This window comes from Mus musculus, chromosome 2 (genome assembly GCF_000001635.26).
Source record: "Mus musculus strain C57BL/6J chromosome 2, GRCm38.p6 C57BL/6J".
Taxonomy (NCBI): domain Eukaryota; kingdom Metazoa; phylum Chordata; class Mammalia; order Rodentia; family Muridae; genus Mus; species Mus musculus.
The window spans coordinates 22626194-22647521 of record NC_000068.7 but is presented as its reverse complement, the minus strand read 5'-3'; the positions used below and the strand labels follow the sequence as shown (position 1 = coordinate 22647521).

Here is a 21328-nt window from a genome sequence, read left to right as displayed (position 1 = left end):
AGCACAAAGTAATTCTGAACCAGTCTCTCTTTCTCTGTGTGTGTGCTGCATGTATGAGTGTGTGCTTGAGAGAGAGAGAGAGAGAGAGAGAGAGAGAGAGAGAGAGAGAGAGAGAGAGAATAATGGTATGTGCATACTTCAGCACGCATGTGGAGGTTAGAGGACAACTGTGGATATCGGTCTTCACTTTCTACCTATAAGCCAAGCTAATCTTTGTCCCCTAGCCTTGGATACTTCTCTCATGTTTACATTTTCCATTTCTCAGGAGGGACAGAGACTAGAGACACTGTGAGCATATGCTTTTTATGTGAGTTCTGGAGTTCAGAACTCAGTATGTTTTACCCACTGAGCTAGTTAATACCCCAGCCCTAAACTAGCTTTTCACAAACACTCAGCAACTGACTCCAGTAACAGTGTACCACAATATTCTCAAACTTACAATTTGCTCCTGAAAGGTTGCTTGCCTTTACTCCTTCCTTCCTTCTTTCCTTCCTTCCTTCTTTCCTTTCTTCCTTCTTTCCTTCCTTCCTTCCTTCCTTCCTTCCTTCCTTCCTTCCTCCTTCCTTCCTCCCTCCCTCTCTCCCTTCCTTCCTTCCTTCCTTCCTTCCTTCCTTCCTTCCTTCCTTCCTTCCTCCCTTCCTTGTTTTCTTCTGATTTTTTTTATTAGCATAGAAACTAATAAGTTTCACTATGACATTCTCATGGGTATTTTGTTTTCCTTGATCCATCTCTTCTAGTCCTCTCTCCTGCCTTCTGTTCCCCTCTGGTTGTTTCCCTTCCTTTTCCAATGATCTCCTTTCACATCACATGAATTCTATTACCCCCCAACACACACACACACACACACACACACACACACACACACACACACACACACACACCTTGAGATGCCTCCTTTCTCCACTTATGTTCCCCTGTATAGTTTCAAGAAACTATACTTAGTTTCTCATAAATTTAGTGACATTGTATGCATCACATATGAAGGGAAGTTGATTCTAAGTCCAGCTTTCTTCCTCTGGAGTTCTAGGAGGTGGAACTGGTCATACAGGGGCCAAGCAGGTGGGTCATATTGACAGCCCACTGCACACTCTTTGTGCTTTTACTTCCAGTCTGAATTCCGGGTTTTGATTGCTGTAATCACTGTGACATTTGGAGAGCTGAGAAAGACTAACCTAAGCCCAGCTGTATTGCATCTGCCCATCAGTCTCTTACTATTAACTACAGATCATTAAGCTGTCCAAAAGGAGAGCAGCTCCCTCAATTTCCATCTCCAAAGGGCTGCTGAGTAGAATTTTAAATTATGCTTCTAAAGAGGCATGCTTTTCTCAAATGCCCACTCACCATTCATCTGAAAATTTAAGTATGCAGTACATGAACTTGTAACATATTTTTAGGGAAACTGTCTAATACAGCAGAAAATCATGTTTGTAACAGCAACAAATAATATCAACCAATAAAGGGGACACACCGAAGGGCTAAGTTCTAAAACCTCAATGTAGCTAGAAGTAACCAGAAAGGGCCATTAGATTCATTTTACAACCTCAGAATGACTAAGTAGATACCTGACTCTAAGCTACCTGGGAGCTAGGAGAAAAAAACTCAGTGAGGCCAGGGATTTTAAAGATGTATGACACCTGTCCCCTTTCCACCTTTTCAATCACAAACCAATGTTCTTTGTATTTGGCAGATACTAGGAAACCCGGAGTAGAAGTTCAGAGGAAAGCAGTGTTCAGTCCTTTATTGCTAGAAGGGCTTAGAGCAGAGAGACCAGCTGTCTTTGCTGAAAAAGCACAAATACCTCAAATTGTGTCCCTCAGTAAATGTGCTGAGAAGTCCTGATCTGCAGACTGGCAAATTGCAGCTAAGTAAGAGATCTGCTGCACCTGCCCATGATAGGCACATTCTTGTCTGGTCTTTAACGAGAAAGAACAGGGATGTGTAATTGAGGAGTAATTACAAAGGATAATTGATTGCTGTAAGAATGCCACAGATTTAAGGAACCCTACATGCCTCAATAGAGAGTTTAAACATAGGAACAAAGTAGATATAAGGCATGAGAGAAGAAAATTAGGCACCAGGCAGTATTTGTATTTTCAGGAAAAAGGAACAGAGGCATATAGCTAAGCAGTACCTACAATAGTAAGGCATCCATGGGGAGGAAGGAAGTTGAGGGTCACAAAGACATTTAACAAGAAAAAAGAGCAGAGATCAGTTGAATGGGATGCCTTTCTATGTATGAGACAATATAAGACAATTGCTTTTAATGTTTGTATCTCATAGTGGAACCATTTGTGTATAAACCAGAGGAGAATAGCATTTAAAAGACAAGTTCCTTCCTAGATGCTGAGGATTCTGGGTGGAAAATTGTCTAGGGAGAACTTAGCAGATGCTTGTCAACAGCACAGTAGCAGGCAGTGGTCATGTAGGAATTGTTATCCCAATATGGGGCTGGAAAGGATACATTATTCTGGGTGGCTTCAGAAGGCAAAATTATGAACAAATTTGGAAGTTTCAAGGAATAAAATTTGTTTCTCAATAATGAAGATTAGCATAATATTCTATTGCTCATCAATGGGCACATTCCACTTTCCTGATTTAGAAAATATATTGAAACTTTGACAGAGGTCAGTGCTCATTTAAGATTAAGTCATATTGCTATTCATGAGTAACAGATATTGAACCCATTTGGTTTTATTTCAAACTAAACCAAAATTTCAGTTTGATAGAAAGTTTCATTTCTGTATTTTTCATATAGAAATGTTGAAAACTGCTAGAAGAAAATACTTCAAGACAAAATGACAGGCATCAGTTTCTGAGCCACAGTGACACAGTAACAGGACCCAAAAGTGACAAACGGGGTGGGGGTGGGGTTCATGAAATGAGAAGTTTCTGCACAGCAGAAGAAGCTCTCAGCAGAATGAGCTGACAGCCAATAGGATGGAAGAAAACCTTTGTCAGCTCTACTTCAGACAAGAGGTTAATATCTGGAGTGTATAATGAACCAAAAAAATTAAACACCTCAAACCCTCAACTGCCAATAATGAACAGACAGCAATCAAAGAGTAACAAATGAGCTAGAAATGGAACAGACAGTAATCAAAGAAAGAAAGGCACATAGAAAATAAGTATTTTCTAAATGTTCACAACATCTCTAGGAATTAGAGAAATGCAAAGTCAAACTACTTTGGGATTCTGACTCGCCCCAGTTAGAATGATGACAGTCAAGAGAGCAAATGTCAACAAACACTGGCATAGCCCTCACAGGAGATCTGGGGAAAGGGGAGTCACTGCACATTGCTGGTAGCAGTGTGAACTAGTGTCCCACTGTGACAAGCAATGTAAAGACTTCTCACAAAACTGAGCAGAGTTGTCACATGCCCCAGCTGTACCACTCCGAGGCAGATACCTAAAGGACACTACAGAGACAGATGCACATCCATGTTTAATACAGCTCTTAATACAGTAGCCAGGAAGCATAGTTATGGAAGATGTCTGTCACATGATGGAGGATAGTGAAAATGTGGTTAATATATGTACAATGGATTTGCATTAAGGTATAATGAAGTTATGAAAATTCCAAGAAAATGGATAGAATTGGAAAACATATTGAGTGAGGTTACTTAGGCTCATAAGAACAAAACTCTCTCTCACGTGCAGATCCTAGCTTCTAACTGTCAGATACTTGTGTACAAATGAGAGTGAATAAGGAACCTAGACTGGAAAAGAGGTTTTAAAGGAGGGCACAGCACAAGTGGAAGGAAATGTGTGGGACAATGATTACCACAGAGACAGTGAGAGAGAGCAGGAAAACTGTGGGCAAGCACACACATACACACAGGCACATGTTCTCTCTCTCTCTCTCTCTCTCTCTCTCTCTCTCTCTCACACACACACACACACACACACACACACACATGCACATACTCACACACACACACACACACACAAGACACATGCTCACACACATACAGAGACACACACTTGCACACACACACATGCACACACATACACAGAAACACACACATGCACACACATACACACAGAGACATATACATGTACACAGATAGCGAGACACATATGTGCGCGAGCACACACGCACACACACACAGAGTCAATATTGAGTGTTTCCTTCAACCAATTTCCACTTTATGTTTGAGATAGGATCTCTCTCAGAACCTAGAACTCACTGACTGGCTAGCTGGCTGCCCTGATTGGCTGGCTGGCTGCCCTGATTGGCTAGCTGGCTGTCCTGACTGGCTAGCTGGCTGCCCTGATTGGCTAGCTGGCTGCTCTGGCCAATAAACCCTAACATTTTAACTCTCTCTACTTTTCCAGCATGGGGATGATGAATGCACACAGGCGTACATGGCTTTATTACTGGCTCTGGGGGATTAAACTCAGCTTCTCAAGTTTTCATAGGGAGCACTACTGACTGTGCCATCTCCCCAGCCTGTGCTTCTTCACTGCTAGTAGGGACAGCAAGTTTCACCCTCTTTGGTGATGGGAGAACAAGCAACCCTGAGACAAACCACTTCCCAGAGTCTGGTGTCTCAGCATGCTGGCTTCCTATCCACCATGTGAATTTAGATGAGAAGTCCTGATTCCTCCAAACTATGGTTAGTCACATGCAAATATTTAATCATTTCTTATTGGATCACAGCTTATATTAGTCTTGGAGGAAACAAAGGTATTTTAAACAGCCCCCATCTCTTCTACATCCTGTACCCCTCCTGTTTCTAGTTTGGTGGTTTGGTTCTTCTGGTCATCAATGCCTTTGTTTACTTTCTCATCTCCCAAGGACTTCAGTACTTACCATTCAATTGTCTTTCTGATAATTATATGATAATTATATCCATCATTCCATGTAGGTCTCTATATTAGCTCCACAGTGAGTCTATACCTACTTAATAAAACAGCCAACTACTGCCATATGAAATTCTACTGAATGCCAACTGGTTCACTGTCTGTTTCCTAATGGGACAAAGGAACTGTAGGAGGACAGACTTTACCTATGGTTGATAAATGTTTGTTGACATTCTTGGTCATATGCTCAGAGAATAAATCCAGGGAAATGTCCTCGGTTTATTGTTTAGGATATCTAGTCACAAATACTAGTGTTAAGGGGTGAGTTTGGTGGCTAGCCAGATCACTGAGGACTAAATGGACAGGATCCATTCTAAAAGCAAATCCAGAGTTTTTGTCCTGCTTTCCCACTGCAGAAGGCTTGGGATGGGGTCCTTCTCAAACATAAGTGAGACAGCTACCAGTGCTTCTACCTTCACCAGCTGCTTAGTGAAGGAGAAGCAACTTATAGACTTCAAACAAGAAAGAGAAACAACACAGTGGTCTGGGACTCTTAGCTCCCGACCCTTCAGACTTTCCATCAAATGCCCTGTCTTCTAGCTTTGAGAACTACCAGGTATCTTTGGTCTTGCCACTTATTGACTGATGTATCTCTCAGATCTTTATACAATAGGGATTTCCAACAATTCTATCTGGAAGTCAAATCTAAGAATGAACTAGAATCTGCCTCTGACTATTTCTCAAGCTTTAGGGGTCCCATATTTCTCAATGACCCACAGTACCAACAGAATTCCCCTTGCCCTTCTGCATACATCTTTGACATAGCTATTGGTTTACCAACACTGAGGTTCAATAAATCCGCCTCTAGGCAGGGCTGGTGTAGGTATCATATATGACATACTTATGAACCACTTAGCCCTCACTAGTTTCTTACAAATCATAGTCCTTATTCTCACATACTCTTACCCAGTGAGATGACAACCTCATGTCTCTAGTTACCTCAAGTGGAATTTTGAAATCTTCAATTAAGATTAATGGCAATTGTGTGTGTGTGTGTGTGTGTGTGTGTGTGTGTGTGTGTGTGTGTGCATGAGAGAGACAGAGGGAGAGACAGAGAGAGAGAGAGATGAAATTGTAAGGAAATCTGAAAATGACATTCATAGCAATAGAGAATTTATACTCTTCCAGCACTGTGAATTAATTCTTGCTAAACTTACATTTTTTTACCTATGGCTTTTGCTTACTTTTTCATCTTGCAGGCCTTCAGTACTTTCTATACCTCTGTTATTGAAGATTATAATACCTCTGTTATTGGAGATGAGGAGGCATGTCTGTTTTGAAGAATGAACATTCCCCAGACAAGTTCTCATTTCACCACTCTCTCTGGCATCCATCTCACCTGGATGAGTTCAGCTCTCTCTCCACAAGGGATGCTAAATGGGTATCTGCTTATAGCAGCAATGCTGGTTGTCGTTTCTGGAGTACCACTAAGGGTCCTGTAGTTGGGCTCTACCCTTCCCATGTATTTATTAGCTTCCTTCATCTTTCTGACAACTACGCAGGTAGTTGTTCCTTTTACAGAGGAATAGGAAACGAGGTAACTCACCTGAATTAATGCCTATGAGGAGGCCAAGCAGACCTCATCACCATTTTGAGTTAATTTTACAACTCGTGGACTTTATATTAACCTGAAGACAAATATGCCTATTCAGGCACTTCTAACCTGCCCTTCCACCCAACATGGGATGCAACCTCATGAGTTTTAAGATAGATGACTTCCCTCTAGACTCTTCCCATGATAACATATGCTCCCTAAATTCAGACATTGGGTTATTGCCACTATCTCCCTCAAGTAAGCAACACTGGAAGGAAGGGGTGGGGCAGGGAAGGGGAAGGGAGGGGAGAGAAGAGAAGGGAGGAAGGGGAGGGAGGGATAAAGAAGGATGAGCAAGAAGAAGAAAGAAGAAATAAAGAATTTCATAGCTCAGGGATTGTGCCACAATGCCTTAGTCCCTTATTAGTCATGGAAAAAAAAACCCAAACAAAAAACAAAACAAAACCAAACAAACAAACCTCCAGGAGAGTAGTATGTGGTTATAGTTATTCACACCTAGGCAAGGCTGTTGAAGTTCTTTGCCAGGAGTAAGTGAAAGTGACATGAGAATGGAAGAGGAGAAAGCGACCAATGCAGAACCAGACCAGGCCTGCTCAAGTTGATCTGGTTTTGGCTCGTATTATCTTCTGTCAAGCAGAGTTTGTGCCTGATGCATGCCATTAAATTTCATGAGAGTGACCCTTCTCTGTGTGGAACTTTTTTTTTTAACAAAATCTTTTTGCATTTTTGTGGTTGTTACTTAAGGAGAACCACTTTGGAAATTGACTCCCTCCAGGATGTCTCATCTAAAATCTGTGCACTGTTTTCCAACATATGTGGGAACATAATGTCGTGTCACCCTGGGCTGATAGTCCTGGGTTCTGTAAGAAATCAAGCAGAACAATCGCCTCCCTACTTCTCATGAGAATCTGAGGGGATGGCTGAGGATTCACTCTGGAAGACACGGATACTTGCAGGAGTTGATCTGTGAAACACAGAGTGAATTTGTCCTGGTGATTTACCGCAAAGATCCTTCTCTCTTATGATTATAAAGGATGTTTTTCCTCAATGACAGTGTGCTGTTTCATGGAAGCTATTTCTGGAAGTGCTTGTGTCACATGAAGACAAAAGAGAGATGTGCAACACTTCCCAAGGGGTGGGGTTTTGAGGGTTCAGAGTGACAGGGGAGATTTGAGCTAGGATTTTAGATCTCTCTCTATCAGCTTTTATCTAGAACTCACTAGATGACTTTTGGTTCAGCTCTTCTTTCATAGGAGACTTGGGGGCAGTGATGATTCAGTAGAGGATGAATGGGAATGAACAGGCTGTATGGCCCTTCTAGTATTGTGATCGTGTGATGCTGTACACTGCAGGGAAACAATCCCAGATTCCTTTGCTTGTGGCCTCAGTACTACCTCTGATGCAGCTCAGTGACTCACTCACTTCTAATACTGTTTGTTTAATTTAGTCCCAGCCACGTTCTTCGAGAAAGCAGTTCATTTGAATATAGAGAAAAATGTAATAGCCGGTCCCACTTCTCAGCTAGATAATGTTCTAGTCTGTACTGGTCTCTAGGTGAAGCTTCAGTCTGCACTAGTCTCTGAAAAAGAGGATGGAATGTCTGTGGGGAAATGTCATGTAGGTCACAAAGGGTGACATCCTCTCCCCAATGTGTGGCATTTCCAGTTGGATGTGATGGGCTACAGAGTTGCTAAACATTATTCTCATCTCCATGGTTGTGCTGGAGAGTTCTATGGCAACTTGACACAAGCTGGAGTCACTGGAGAAGAGGGAGACTCAATTGAGAAAACACCTCCATAAGACTGGGCTGTTGGCAAGCCTGTAGAACATTTTCTTATTAGGTATTGATTGGGAAGGGCTCGGCCTATTATTGGCGGTATCACCCTGGGCTGGAAGTCTGAGGTTCTATAAGAAATCAGGCAGAACAAGCCATAAGGAGCAAGTTAGTAAGCAGCATCCCTCCATGGCCTCTGCAACATCTCTTGCTTCTAGGTTCCTGTCCTGTTTGAGTTCCTGTTCTGACTTTCTTCAGTGTGGAAGTGAAAGACAAAGAAATCCTTCCCTCCCCAACTTGCTTTTGGTCATAGAGTTTCATCCCAGCAATTGGAACCCTAACTAGGACAAGGGCTCTAATTAAATATGCCACATGACAAACTTAGCACCCAGAAGTTTTAAAATAACAGTTACTTGACTCAGTTTGGAACATTAGGAAATTTTTAGTCTTACAATAATCAGACAAGGAAAATATCACTTAAGACAAGACACTGCTCACTTCTGGAGCTTGGTTCTTCCTCTACTAAGCAAGCTTGTTCTTTTACAAAGTTACCTGCATACACACACACACACACACACACACACACACACACACACACACACACAGAGAGAGAGAGGGAGAGAGAGAGAGAGAGAGAGAGAGAGAGAGAGAGAGAGAGAGAGAGAGAGAGAGCTCCCTGTGTCCCTGACAGCAGGCAAGTGTTTTCTGGGGCTTTCATCTGAGTCCTATAACTACTGGGCTGGGAAAACATCTCAAAGAGCAAGAAAGACATTGCAGGCACCTTTCCTGCTCCAGCATAGCAGCTCCTTTTCCTTACTTGTTGAAAAAAAAAAAAACCCACTGCAAGGACTGGCCATGCTTAGCTTGGAGAAAATGGTGACTTAGGAAAGATTTGATAATTTTCTGTCTTCAGATATTTTTGGAGCTATTTCAGGAGACCATGCAACCAAAATGACTGTAAAGTTTGACAGTACATAGGAAATTTGTTCCCTTGCTCAGAAACCAAGAGGAGCTACAGGAAATGATGAATCATACTCAAAGGAACTAGAAGTGGGAATCAAGTGAGTTCTCTATCTGCAGGTTTAAGAGCAGGACTCACTTGTAAATACCTGTCTGTTTCTAAAATGGTACAAGTAGAAGCTGGGCGTTTTCCCTAAATGTCCCTCTAGCCTGGCTTAGGAGACAGAGTGGCTTATTTCAGGCACAGGGAGGGAATAATAATCTAATATCAACTTCTAATTAAGAAAAAGCTCACTGCAGAATGTTGATCATGTAAAATACAAATCATTAAGTTTACAACACCCACATAACTCATTGAACATGAAGAAGTTGAGCTGGTGTTTACATAGAACCTTCACCCCTATGTTCCAGTATTTTTGGCATGAAAGATGCTACTAGAAGAGAAAAGTAAAAACCAACTTATCCAAAACACATTGATCTGCAATGGTTTCCTGACTATGTTATGCTAGGGCAATGGTGGCACAGATTGTGGGAGTAACCAACAAATGCTTAATTTGACTTAAAGCCCATTCCACAAGATGGAACCCATACCCATCACTGCTTGAGTCACCAAGGATCTGAGACTAGATAGCCTAGAGACCTAGGGTAAAACCAAATATTACTCATATATTGCTACCTCTTTTTGATGAGCCATTTTTGAAATGGCTCCTAATACTATGCTGCTATCCTCATGGATCAGGGGACAAACACAGAGACTCATAGCCAGACACTATGCAAAGAGTCAGAGACCTTGGAACACTCAGCCCTAAATAGAATATCTCCAACAAATCCCCCCCTGCAAGACTCAGTGAGCTCTGTGGAAGATGGGGTGGAAAGAATATAAGACACCAAGAAGATAAGGCCCTCTAAATCAACATGAGCAAAGGTCATATGAATTCAGAGGGACTGAGGCAGCATACACAGGGTCTGTATGAGTCTGCACCAGTTCTTCTGTGTATATTCACACTTGCCATGTTTATGAAAAAACAAATAGGTTTATTCTCATTACTTGTTGAAGTACTTTTGGACTGTCAAAGAATAATCAGACATATTATACATTAAAAAAGAATACATGTGTCAAAATGGAAATTCTATAGCCAGAGACAGTTGGTATACTAGGTAAGGTTCATAATAAAATTATCATTTTAATTTATGTGAATGGAGAATTAAACAGATGAGTTGCTTTTCTTTCTTTTAGAAATGAAAGAATGGACTTCAATTTTATAATACAAAAAAAGTATTACAAAAGCAGTCTGAGAGCATGCATAAGCTCTGAGCTTTTTAAAACACTTTATCAAGTGTGAGGCTCAAAAGCTAATTCCAAAGGCAGAGAGCATAGGGTGGCTTGCTGCTGGAGCAACTTTAGAGAGCCAAAGAAAAGGATGTCTAATGTAAAACCATTTTGAAGCTGTAGTATTGGGCAGTTTGAAGCTGACATACAGAACTATGTAACTATTTAGGGATCTGAATCTACATCAGGGAAATGGGGACATGAAAGATTATGGTTATTTTACCCATATAGAACCTTTAATTAAATAGAAGTCAACTCCTGATATGGGTCAAATCATGAGGCTTGGGTTGGCAACACTTAGTCTTACGGTGTTGGATAGGTTACTGCAGAGTTGCTCCTTTGTTGCTGTGCACAGCAAGAGCTGTTTGTTATATGAACCAATTGGAACATTGTTTTCATGCCTACATGGTAGCAGAAGGGGTAGTATGTACTCTTTGAAGGGCACAGGAGGAGCATTAAGTTCTATACTATGCTATCTATAACAAAGAAGACCAGACTTCTTAGCTTCTGTCTAGCTAGTACCCTGGTAGGCAGGAACCAGTGCATGGCAGAGATCTGGCTCAAAGATCAGAGAGAAAAGACCCCTATGTCATTTCCTTAAGGTACTGGTGATGTCTAATCTTCATTGGTGATTTGACTAGATTTAGAATGAGGAGCATAGCATTTCTAAGTGTGACAATAAGAGTGTTTCCAGAGATGATCAACTGAGGGGAGCGAGACCATCCTGTAGTGGGGAACACTAGTCCATGTACTGGAAGTGGGTACAGAGCAAAAGCAGAGAGGAGAAAGCTTGTCGATCTCTGCTTCCTGGCTCATCATGATGTGACTGCTCTGCTCCACTTTCCTTCTTACCACAATGGACTGAATTGTCTGAAACCAGGAGGGAGATTAAGTCTTTCCCTAGACTGCTTTGTGCTAAAGCATAACTAATACAGTACTAAGTGAAGTCAGGCAGCTTCCAGTTAAATGGCTAAAGGCACCACAAGGGTTGAAACTATCTGTACTGACTATTTTTGTGTCAACTTGACACAGCTGGAGTTATCACAGAGAAAGGAGCTTCAGTTGGGGGAAATGCCTCCACGAGATCCATCTGTAAGGCATTTTCTTAACTAGTGATCAAGAGGGGAGGTCCCCTTGTGGGTGGTGCCATCTCTGGGCTGGTAGTCTTGGTTCTATAAGAGAGCAGTCTGAGCAAGCCAGAGGAAGCAAGCCAGTAAAGAACACCCCTCCATGGCCTCTGCATCAGCTTCTGCTTCCTGACCTGCTTGAGTTCCAGTCCTGACTTTCTTTGGTGATAACAGCAGTGTGGAAATGTAAGCTGAATAAACCCTTTCCTCCCCAACTGCTTCTTCGTCATGAAGTTTGTGCAGGAATAGAAACCCTGACTAAGACACTATCTAATCCCTAAAACCCCAGCTTTAACCAGGAGTCCAACGGGGCCTTGTAGAGTTTGGATTATATAAAGCACTGCATCAGTGATTTGGAAGACTTGAACGTCACACTGCCGTTTCTTTTGCTCCTATCCCTCATCATACAGTATTACAGACACATGGAGAATGGGATCTGGAATGAAATATATTCTGCTTTGGCATTGGAGAGACATCTCAGTGGTTAGAGATCCAGGTACTGCTCTTGCAGAGAACTAGAGTTCAAGTTTCCGTACATATCAGGTGGCTCACAAGTTCCAGGGTGGTCTCTGGCCTCTGTAAGTAGCAGTATTCATGTGCACATACCCATAGACAGATATACACATAATTAAAAATAATTCGTTAAAATAAAATATATAAATTCTGCTTTATCTTTGACGTTTCCCTGGATTTCAGAGATAAGGAGCATATCCCAACGGACAGCTCAGCTCAACTCAACTTTCCCCTCATTCTCTCAAGATATGTTTCCTGGAAAGAGGACATCCAGAGAAAAGGCATTTCCGGGCGTTATTCATTCAATTGGGCCCTTTGATACGATCTTATGCTCAAAAGAACATAAACACATACATGCTCTGATGTGAACGCGATGAGCCTGGGCACTGCTGCCATCCCCTTCTCCTTGACTTCTGGAAACATCTTATAGCGGGCAATGAGCATGGCATACATGTTGGAGATGGCGCCACCTAGAGGGCACAAAAACAGTTACTGTTTCCCATTCTCTATCAACAAACACTTCTCATGCAAGCAGCACTTGGGATTTCCACTGACCTAGAGAATAGGTCAATTGCTTGAACCGTGGGTCACAGCCCAACATGAGAGCATATAACTTAATTTGGTGGGGAGAAGAGTCTGAAAAGTCGTGAACAGTAAAATGTTTCTGAACACACCAGAACCAAAAATTATTTCAAAATCAACCATATATCATCCATATCTGGGATGTTTCTGACAGTGTTCAACAGTTCATGTCACATCACACAATGCCACTGTAACCTTGGTTCTAAACACACATCATGCTCACTTTGCCCTCTGCATCATGGCATGCAATGCCAATGCTGCCTAAAATGTCAGTTATGAGATTATTGTATGTTATGAGTAGCAATGCATTTTACTGTACATACAAAATGTCTGCTGTTACAGAAATTTAATGGCTTAATTATAGAAAACAAAGATTACTATTTCTCCATTATTTGGCTTAACTGGTACATATTTGGATGGTATTATATTAGAATGTTTGATTTTAAAGTTGCTGTTTGAGTTGCTGACATGAGTTCATAAATAACTGATGAATGAATATTGGTTTTGAACTCAGACAAAATTTTCAACGATTCCTAAAATGACCCTAAATATATTTCTGCCATTTGATATTGAATATGGATGCAATGTGGCATTATAATGCACTGATTATTATAAAATCAAAATAAGGAGTAACTCTAAAAGTGGTGACACCTTTGCATGGTGTAGTATCAAGTAAACACCTAAGGTTTGATTATTTCTGCAAACTAAACATATTTATCTCATTATTTTGCAAATTCATGTTTGTCTTTAATAAGTCCAAAGGTATCATACATAAAGAATTTAAAATAAGGTTTAAGACTTATTATCAGTGAATGTTTTATATGTATGATTATTTATATGTCTAGCCACCCAGGTAGACTACAAACTTCGCAGGTAAAAAAGGAGTCACGAGCAGGAAAATGGAGGAAGCACTGGCCTAACTTCCAGGGAAACCCTTCTAGCTCCTATAAAGTCTATTCTCAGATTAAAGATACAGCTAAGAGGGATCAGGAAAGCAAACTGGGCCTCAACTACAGTAAGAGAAGCACTTTACATGCTGAGTGTGGTGGTGCTCGCACTCAAGGTGGGTCTGGGCTACACAGTGAGTACCACAACAGCCAGAACTACAGACACCCTGGAGAGACAGAAAGACAGAGAGGGAGACAAAGAAGGAGAGGGAGCAGGGAGAGAGACTTCAAGGGGAATAAAAGTCTTATCATATAGCACAGGCTGGCTTTGAACTCATGATTCTTCTGTCTCAGCCTTGCAAATGTTGAGATTCATGTATGTACCACTATATTCACCTAGAAGAGACTTTTGAAAAAAAGATTTTTTTCTTTCTTTTCTCTCTAGTTTATGTGTATAGCCACTCAATGTTAGGCCTGTAAAATCCTTATATTATGATGGTGGCAAATAGTTATTTCTTTTCATTTCCAGCAATGTCTTGACCTTGGATTGAGACAGGTAAGCTACTCTTTATTCTGCAGCCTGCTAATGGTTCCTGTAGGATGTGGGATAAACATCCACACCCATCTCCCCATCCTCTGTTGATTCCGTCTAAAAGTTCTTTCTCTCAGAGATAGTCCTGAGATACAATTGCATTCATTAATGAAATGCTGCTGACTTCAGCTACATGTAGAATTATATTTCTTGTATTTCTCCAAGACTGTCAAGGTTTTATATGACTAAGTTTTACTCTGCTCTGTAAGAAGGGTCTCACTTCACAAGCAATGAAACTTTCTGCAGAACTCTTCAGAACCTTAGAACTTTTGCTCTCTAGGAACTATGAAGGCACTGAATAGGCTGGCTTAGATGAAACCAGAAGGCAAAGTGTTCTCTCTCTGCCCCACTCCAAGAACGAAACTCTTGGGATTACTTCACGGATGGTCTGATCAGTCCTTTCTTCTAGTTGAGGATCAGGCAGGCTCTGCCAAGTTGAAGAGCCTATGCAGGGCCTTATGAGGACCTTTGCCTTATGAGCCCTGGGCTCTAATACAGGCAGGGCACTGGGTACAAAGCCACCAACCAGCCATTGGCATCTGTACAGTCAGAATGCAGGCAGTTGCTACCCTGTTAGGTCCTAGAGATTCAGGATAGTAGAAAACAGATCAAGTATGTTTGGATCAGATGCCCAGGACAGACTGTGTGATGCTGAACTCAAAGGAAAGCTTTTGAGCAAGTTTCACTCTAGCTTATGATTTCTCAGTCTTAGCATTCACTGATATGTTGAGCTGCAGAATTCCTTAAAGAGGATTGCCTTAAGTAATGTTGGGTAGTTAGCCTCATTCATGGATTCCAGTTGAGAACAGTGTTTTCTCTCAAGCCGCTAACAACCCAAAATATCAATACATTCCAGTTGTTCTTTTGGGAGGGCAATACTGGCTCCCTAGTTGAGAACTGATGCTCTCGATACATTTCTCAGTCTGGTGGGGGTTGGTTGGTGAGTGGAGGGTGGTGGGTGGTGGTGGGGGATGGAGGGTTAGAGAAGGAAGGGGAATATAAACAAAGAAAGCACTCTTCATGTGTAATTATTCAAGAAGCTTTCAATCCTGGTCTCTTGCTCCTCATTTCCCATCTCTGTCATCCTACAGCTAAAAGGCTTTGTAGCTCTGAGGATGATGATGGGATTTGTGCAAAACTACATGAAGATGAAAAGAGATGCCCAAGTCCTACAGCCTCTAATGATTACATTAGGAAAAGAACCGAGACTAAGGCAGGCCTTTTCTCCCTCAGGCCTTATCCTTTTTGACCTGCCAAAGATTAGAGTGCTCTCTGCAAGTGTAGGTAAAGCTCATATACAGAATTCTTCCAGGAATCATGAGGCAATTTCGGAAAGGATCAAGTTCCTGGGTGTTTGTGGTGTGGATGAACAGAACTGAACAACAGTCGAAACAAATTAAGCATTGTGTCCGAGTCAAAGATCCAACTCTGAAGATTGATTCCCAGGACCAGAGGAAACCAAGACTCGCGTGTGAACCTACTTTTTCTGTTCCTGTTCCTTGAATCATTCAACTCCTTAATCTAGGAGCAAGGCTTGCTGTTACCTAGTACAACTTTTACTAGCAACTAAGGATGCTATATACCATCACTCTTCTTGTAGGAAGTTGATCGGAAACAGACCTACATTGTTTTCTGTTGCTCTCCTCTCCAACTTTGGAATATATTATATATATTATATATTACAATATAACACTACATCTATGGCTTTTACACCATGGTTAGAACATATGAGTCTTCAGACTCAAAGGAAGAAGCTCCATAGCTTCCACTGATTTGCCACCATCCATTATGTCATACAGAACCTAGCAGAACCAACAATGAGGATTTCTTGGGGTGTATGTTTTCTGGGTCATATAGGTAGGTGCCAAGACAAGCTAGATAATTAGGCATGTCCCCTATTTAGACTAGTAAAAATTTCATAGTCAATAGATTCCTACTTCTGTGAGCTATGAAAACTGAACCATGATGTTGCTCTTGGTACATCTTAAGAACAACTCAATCCTACAATCAACCCTGTAAGAGAATGAATAAGGTAGAAATGATGTTGACATTGTAACCCTCGTAACTGTACCTAGTTCTACATGAAAATATGTTCTAAGCATCAATATCAGACAATAAAGACAAATCCACAAACTTAGCAGGAAAGGAGAATAAGTACTAAATTGCCTAGAAAATGAAAGAATCCATCACAACTAGTGTTCAATGACTGCTTTTAAAGGCTAATTTTCTGTTCCATTTAACTAACACTTTTCCCTTTAGAATCTGAAAAAAACATGCTATGTACTTAAGTACATGAAACAACATGGTGAGATGGTTAGGCAGACGTATATAAGTCTTGTCCTGAGGTCACTGCTGCTTGGTCATTGTTTCATCTTCAGGCCCTCTCATCTCTCACTGCCTTTGCAGGCTTGCTTAAGAGGGATCTGAATCCAGCCCGGCTGTGTCTGGCTGTGCCTGGTAGCTGCAGGGGTAACTCTGGTCTCTCTTTTGCCACCCATCCATAACAGCTTACTGAAGACTGGCTTCCTCTCACTGGTTAGGTACCGCTCTGCTCTGACACTAGGCTTCTTTTCCATGGCTCAGTGACTTATTCCTTTGCCTTACCTTTTCATCTAGGAATCAAGTCAAGATCACAGCATTTTGCTTCATGTTGATTTTCTGGGCTTGGAGAAGTGTAAATAACAGAGCTTTAGCATGCAGTGGCTGGTAATCAAAGGCAAAATGGAAAAGATAGGGTGGCATGGTAAAGAGGAGAGAAAATACCTCAAAGAAATCAGAATTTTCTTCTAGCTCTAAGAAACCACCTTTCCACACACTCCTTGCCCTCCTTGAAATTAGTCTAAATCCACTTCCCTGCTCATTTTTCCAGGGACTAGAGAAAAGAGGGAATGGGCTCTCCGGAGGGAATGTAGCTCGGTACACACCTTCGCACACTGAGTGTTGTGTTAATTGATGCTTTCATTTCACCCATTCCGAGAAATGCAGCAAGGGTGAATTTACTTATTAGTATTCTTTTGAACAGCACTATCCATACATGTTATATGCATGGTCATGGTAGAAGTACAGGGCGATATCATGTTAGACTATATTCTGCTGAGCACAAGTAACTGGCATTTAAGCATGGGATTAGGAAACTCCAAAGTGTGTTCAATGGACTAAGCCACACTCATTATTTTCATAAATGCAGCTTAAGTGACCTGCTCATAAACACAGAATAGATGTTTATAACATAGCATACCAGAAGAACAAAACAGAGGAAAAAAATGAAATATATATACCAGGAGAAAAGATTCCATCGCCAGAGCCCCCGGGCCAGCCAATGATTTCTCTCATTTTCTTTAGTGTAACATATTCTAGCAGCACAAATACAGGGGCGATCTCATAGGTGAACCTAAAATATATAAATGACCATATTTTATGTATATAGCTCAGATAAATTATTTACTATTGTAATATCACAGAATTTCTTGTTTTTTAAACATTCACTGATGTAAATATTATAATATAAAATATAAAATTATGTATACAAGATTTATGAAATATTGCTAATTTTTCTGTTGCCTTAAAGGCAAGATATTCAAATATTGGTATAATGTGCAGGGCTAGTTTATCACATTGAATGCAGAATATTACATAGTAGTACTATCTAAAAGGCAACATTGGGCTTTATTTCTCTTTCATGTAATGTGCTATTTTAAATCAAAATGTTTAAAAGTCTCCTTTGCATTTTAAATATTTGCATAGTTTGATAAAATGAAAAACACATCAAGGTTATTTCTTTAATTACGCCAGAGTGAGAAGAATACATAATACAAAGGGATTTACACAAAAGAGGTTTTGTGTAATCAGTTACTTACATGTTAGTGTTTGCTGTTGATGTCAACCAGTCTGCTGCTAATCCAACCATATCCAATCCAGTAGACAGCTGATTAAAATATCGGGGATGCCCTGAAGAAAATGGAATTAGGATTGCAACCAGTGAAAATAATTATCTCCCAAACATATGCTTTTTATATCTAAAGGATCTTGAAAGACACTTCAGTTACAAGAGATGCATATTCCATAATCAAATATGCAAATGTGCCTGTGAGCACAAGACATATGATCACATGCACATATGTGCACACACGCTCAAGAATCCTTCTTCTGACCAGGGGCTTCTTAGGGCTTAGTATTCCCTAGAATATACTCTAAAGAGCTCTCAAATAGTCCTATAAAAATAATATATGCTTTGCAATGTGAAGATTAGATCATTTTGTACTATACTTCCAATATAATTGCAAACAAAAACATTATGGTATTCCCAAATCATTCTTCCTATTTGCACTGATACTGATAACAGTCCTTTTGTTGAGTTGTGCTGAGAATCAGTCATACCATGACAGCCTTCAGGCATGCCAGCATCCATAATAATATCAGTGAAAATGACTGATGATTACAAAGACAAGACAAAAATGAAAAAAAAAAAGACACTCTGCTGAGTGGTTAGTCTTGGATTCAAAGGTGATGAGCATCTAGAGATGGCATAGATAAAGCTAATTCTTGACAGTTCTCTGTCTGAATATTTGATCATAATCAACAGGGTCCCTCCTAGTTGAGATTTAGAACAAAGTTGAACAGTCAGCATTACTGCCTTGTTGACAGATACGTAAAAAATATATTTCACGGAGACTGACCCATTAAAAGGATTATCTAATTAACTTCTAGATTTCTCTAAAATTCTGTAAGTAGATTGACATCTATTTATACCCTCTATACCCTGGAGGCTGTTATTTGAAATGTGATTATAAATATCTCATTGGAAGCTTGTTTTCCCATCTTGTCCTGTAGAAGCCTAACAATAGATCCATGTTCTGTTTAGCAACAGCAATTTGGGAGGAAGCTTAATTATGGAAGTGGTATCTGATAAAAATGGTATCTGTCATTTGCTGGACATCTGTCCAGTGCCTGTGATGTGAGTCTCACATCCCAAGTGTGGGCAAAACAAGATAAAGGACAGCACCAAAAAAAGCACATTCCTTATCTCTGGGACTAGATGGCTCTCTTATCAGGCCCAGGCATGCAGCTATAGAGTTTGACAATGGGAACAGACAGGCAGTGGGAAGGAGCATATTATAGAGGCACTGCTATTTGTGCACCTCTAGTTAATTCATGGCATTACATCTTTTATGGCCGCAAATCATGTCCTGCCCCCTTTTCTCTTCTGCAGTCCCTTTGATTCTGACTTCATCAGTTTACTCATTCAGAAAAGGTATAATGTCCCTCAGCGGCTGCAGTTGCTGTTGCGAGATGCCACCCCCTTCTCTCTGCCTCATTGACTCCCCATTTCATTGTAGCCCGAAGCAGACATCATAGCCTACTTCTCTCCCCAGAGGGCCCTCCACTCTTCTGTCCCCAAATCATTTTTTGAGTGTGAAAATCAATCTGGATTTATTTTATACTTATATGCATTTCTAAATGAACCTACCTATTACCACACGGGATTTAACTGTGGAAATTCTGGCAGAAAAAATCTGTATAAAACAGAGAGGAATTCTAAGGAGTGTGCAGGAGCTCTGAACAAATACTCATGGTAAACTAAATGCAAGCCTGATGTTTCTGTTACTGGGTTTCCTTCCCTCCATCTACTTTTTTAAATTTTTTTTAAAATTTTTTTACCTTGGTCTACAATTTTATCTGACGCTCTCCTGCGCCACAGCTTTCCTTCACTGTGAAACTACAGAGCTAGGTAGTTTGACAGGTCAGAACAGCATGCCATTTGGGGCTCTGGCAGAAATATCCCCCTAATTACGTTTGCTCTGCTCCTGTGGGCTCTGTGCACTGCCTCTGGTGGTTTCCCACTGCACCCATCCTGGGCTGCCTGAGAGCCTAAGAAACAGTTCCAGCAGAGCTGGCATTCTGCAGTGGCCCCTGGCCCATGTGATATGAGCATGAGGAGTCTCCTGCACAGATTAGCAAATGAGTCCTAAAGGATGCACAAAAACTAGTACCTGGCAAATGAGACCTGGTTCTCCTCAGTCAGATGGAGAGAAGCCAAAAGTCCTCTAAAACTGTGTTCTGTGAACTGACAACCCACAGAAGGATGCTCCTCCTACATTTGTTCATTTCCCTTTGTCTAAGGTTTCTCTTAAGGGTTGAAGACTAAATTAACATTACTCTATGCTCCCCAGCCCCCAGACAATGCAAATGAAGAAAGCAATCCCAGAAGATACCATTCTAGAATCCTACTATTCATGGAGGTTTCAGGTTCTAACATTTCTTTACAAGTGATTTAAACGTGACACAGACACCTCATTTAAAAATCTCCACTACCCTTCAATCCTTTCTAAAGTTCAAGGCCAGATAAAAATTAGGTTAAGAGGGACCAGGTGATATGGTCTTCAAAGGATCATAAGAATATTGGATGGTGACAGGGAGGGCAAATGTTTTGATAGACTAGGTAGTGTCAGCTGCCAAACAGGACACTAACAGCATAAGAAGCCACAAGCTTTCCAGTTGAAGACAAAAGCTACCTATGATGATTTTTTTTTGAAGTGCTACTTAGAGATATATGGGCAGGAGACAATACATGGAATCAATAATATTGAGATATTCATCCTAATCTAACAGATTTTCATCTTCACTTTAAACGAGATGCACCACAGCAATATTTGACTAACAGTTTTTCAAAATTCATAACAAAAATCTGATAATTTAATGGACCCATTTATTCCCCAAATAGAGCATTGGTACACAGGACTATGACTTCCATTGGCTGGCAATTCCCATTGTCTTAATTCTAAATGCGTTTCAAAGACTAGCTAGCAGCTTTTAAAAACTAAGAGGTTAAAAAAAAAGTATGTATTCTTTTTTATTTGTGAGCAGAATAAACAAATGGTAGTAGTTTCCATTAGCATATTTAAATGTAAGGTGTGGGGAATGGGTCAAGCAGAAAAGGATTAAAAGCATTGCTCCAGTTTGTGTGGATGCGTATGTGCAAAGTAAGTGGGAGCAGAGTATCTTTTCATGCCTGACATGTGTATCCTGCTGGCTTTTCAGGAGGAGTAACTGACCATATCTAAAAAATATCTATAATCCATGGAAATCAACAAGTTAAACTCATTTCCCCTCATATCTATTTGCACCTCTACATTCTTACAAAGTGG

General features: G+C 40.7%; 1 protein-coding gene across 2 annotated transcripts in view; it reads right to left on the bottom strand.

Annotated features, from left to right (window-relative positions):
• Gad2 (glutamic acid decarboxylase 2) overlaps window positions 1-21328 on the bottom strand; it is a 72863-nt gene that overhangs the window by 46356 nt on the left and 5179 nt on the right. For both annotated transcript variants that reach the window (XM_011239023.3, NM_008078.2), the window contains exons 5-7: window positions 18041-18131; window positions 17462-17574; window positions 12477-12592 (exon numbers count right to left, since the gene is read on the bottom strand). In XM_011239023.3, the coding sequence (XP_011237325.1) occupies window positions 12477-12592; window positions 17462-17574; window positions 18041-18131 (320 nt within the window). The remainder of the gene's footprint in view (window positions 1-12476; window positions 12593-17461; window positions 17575-18040; window positions 18132-21328) is intronic.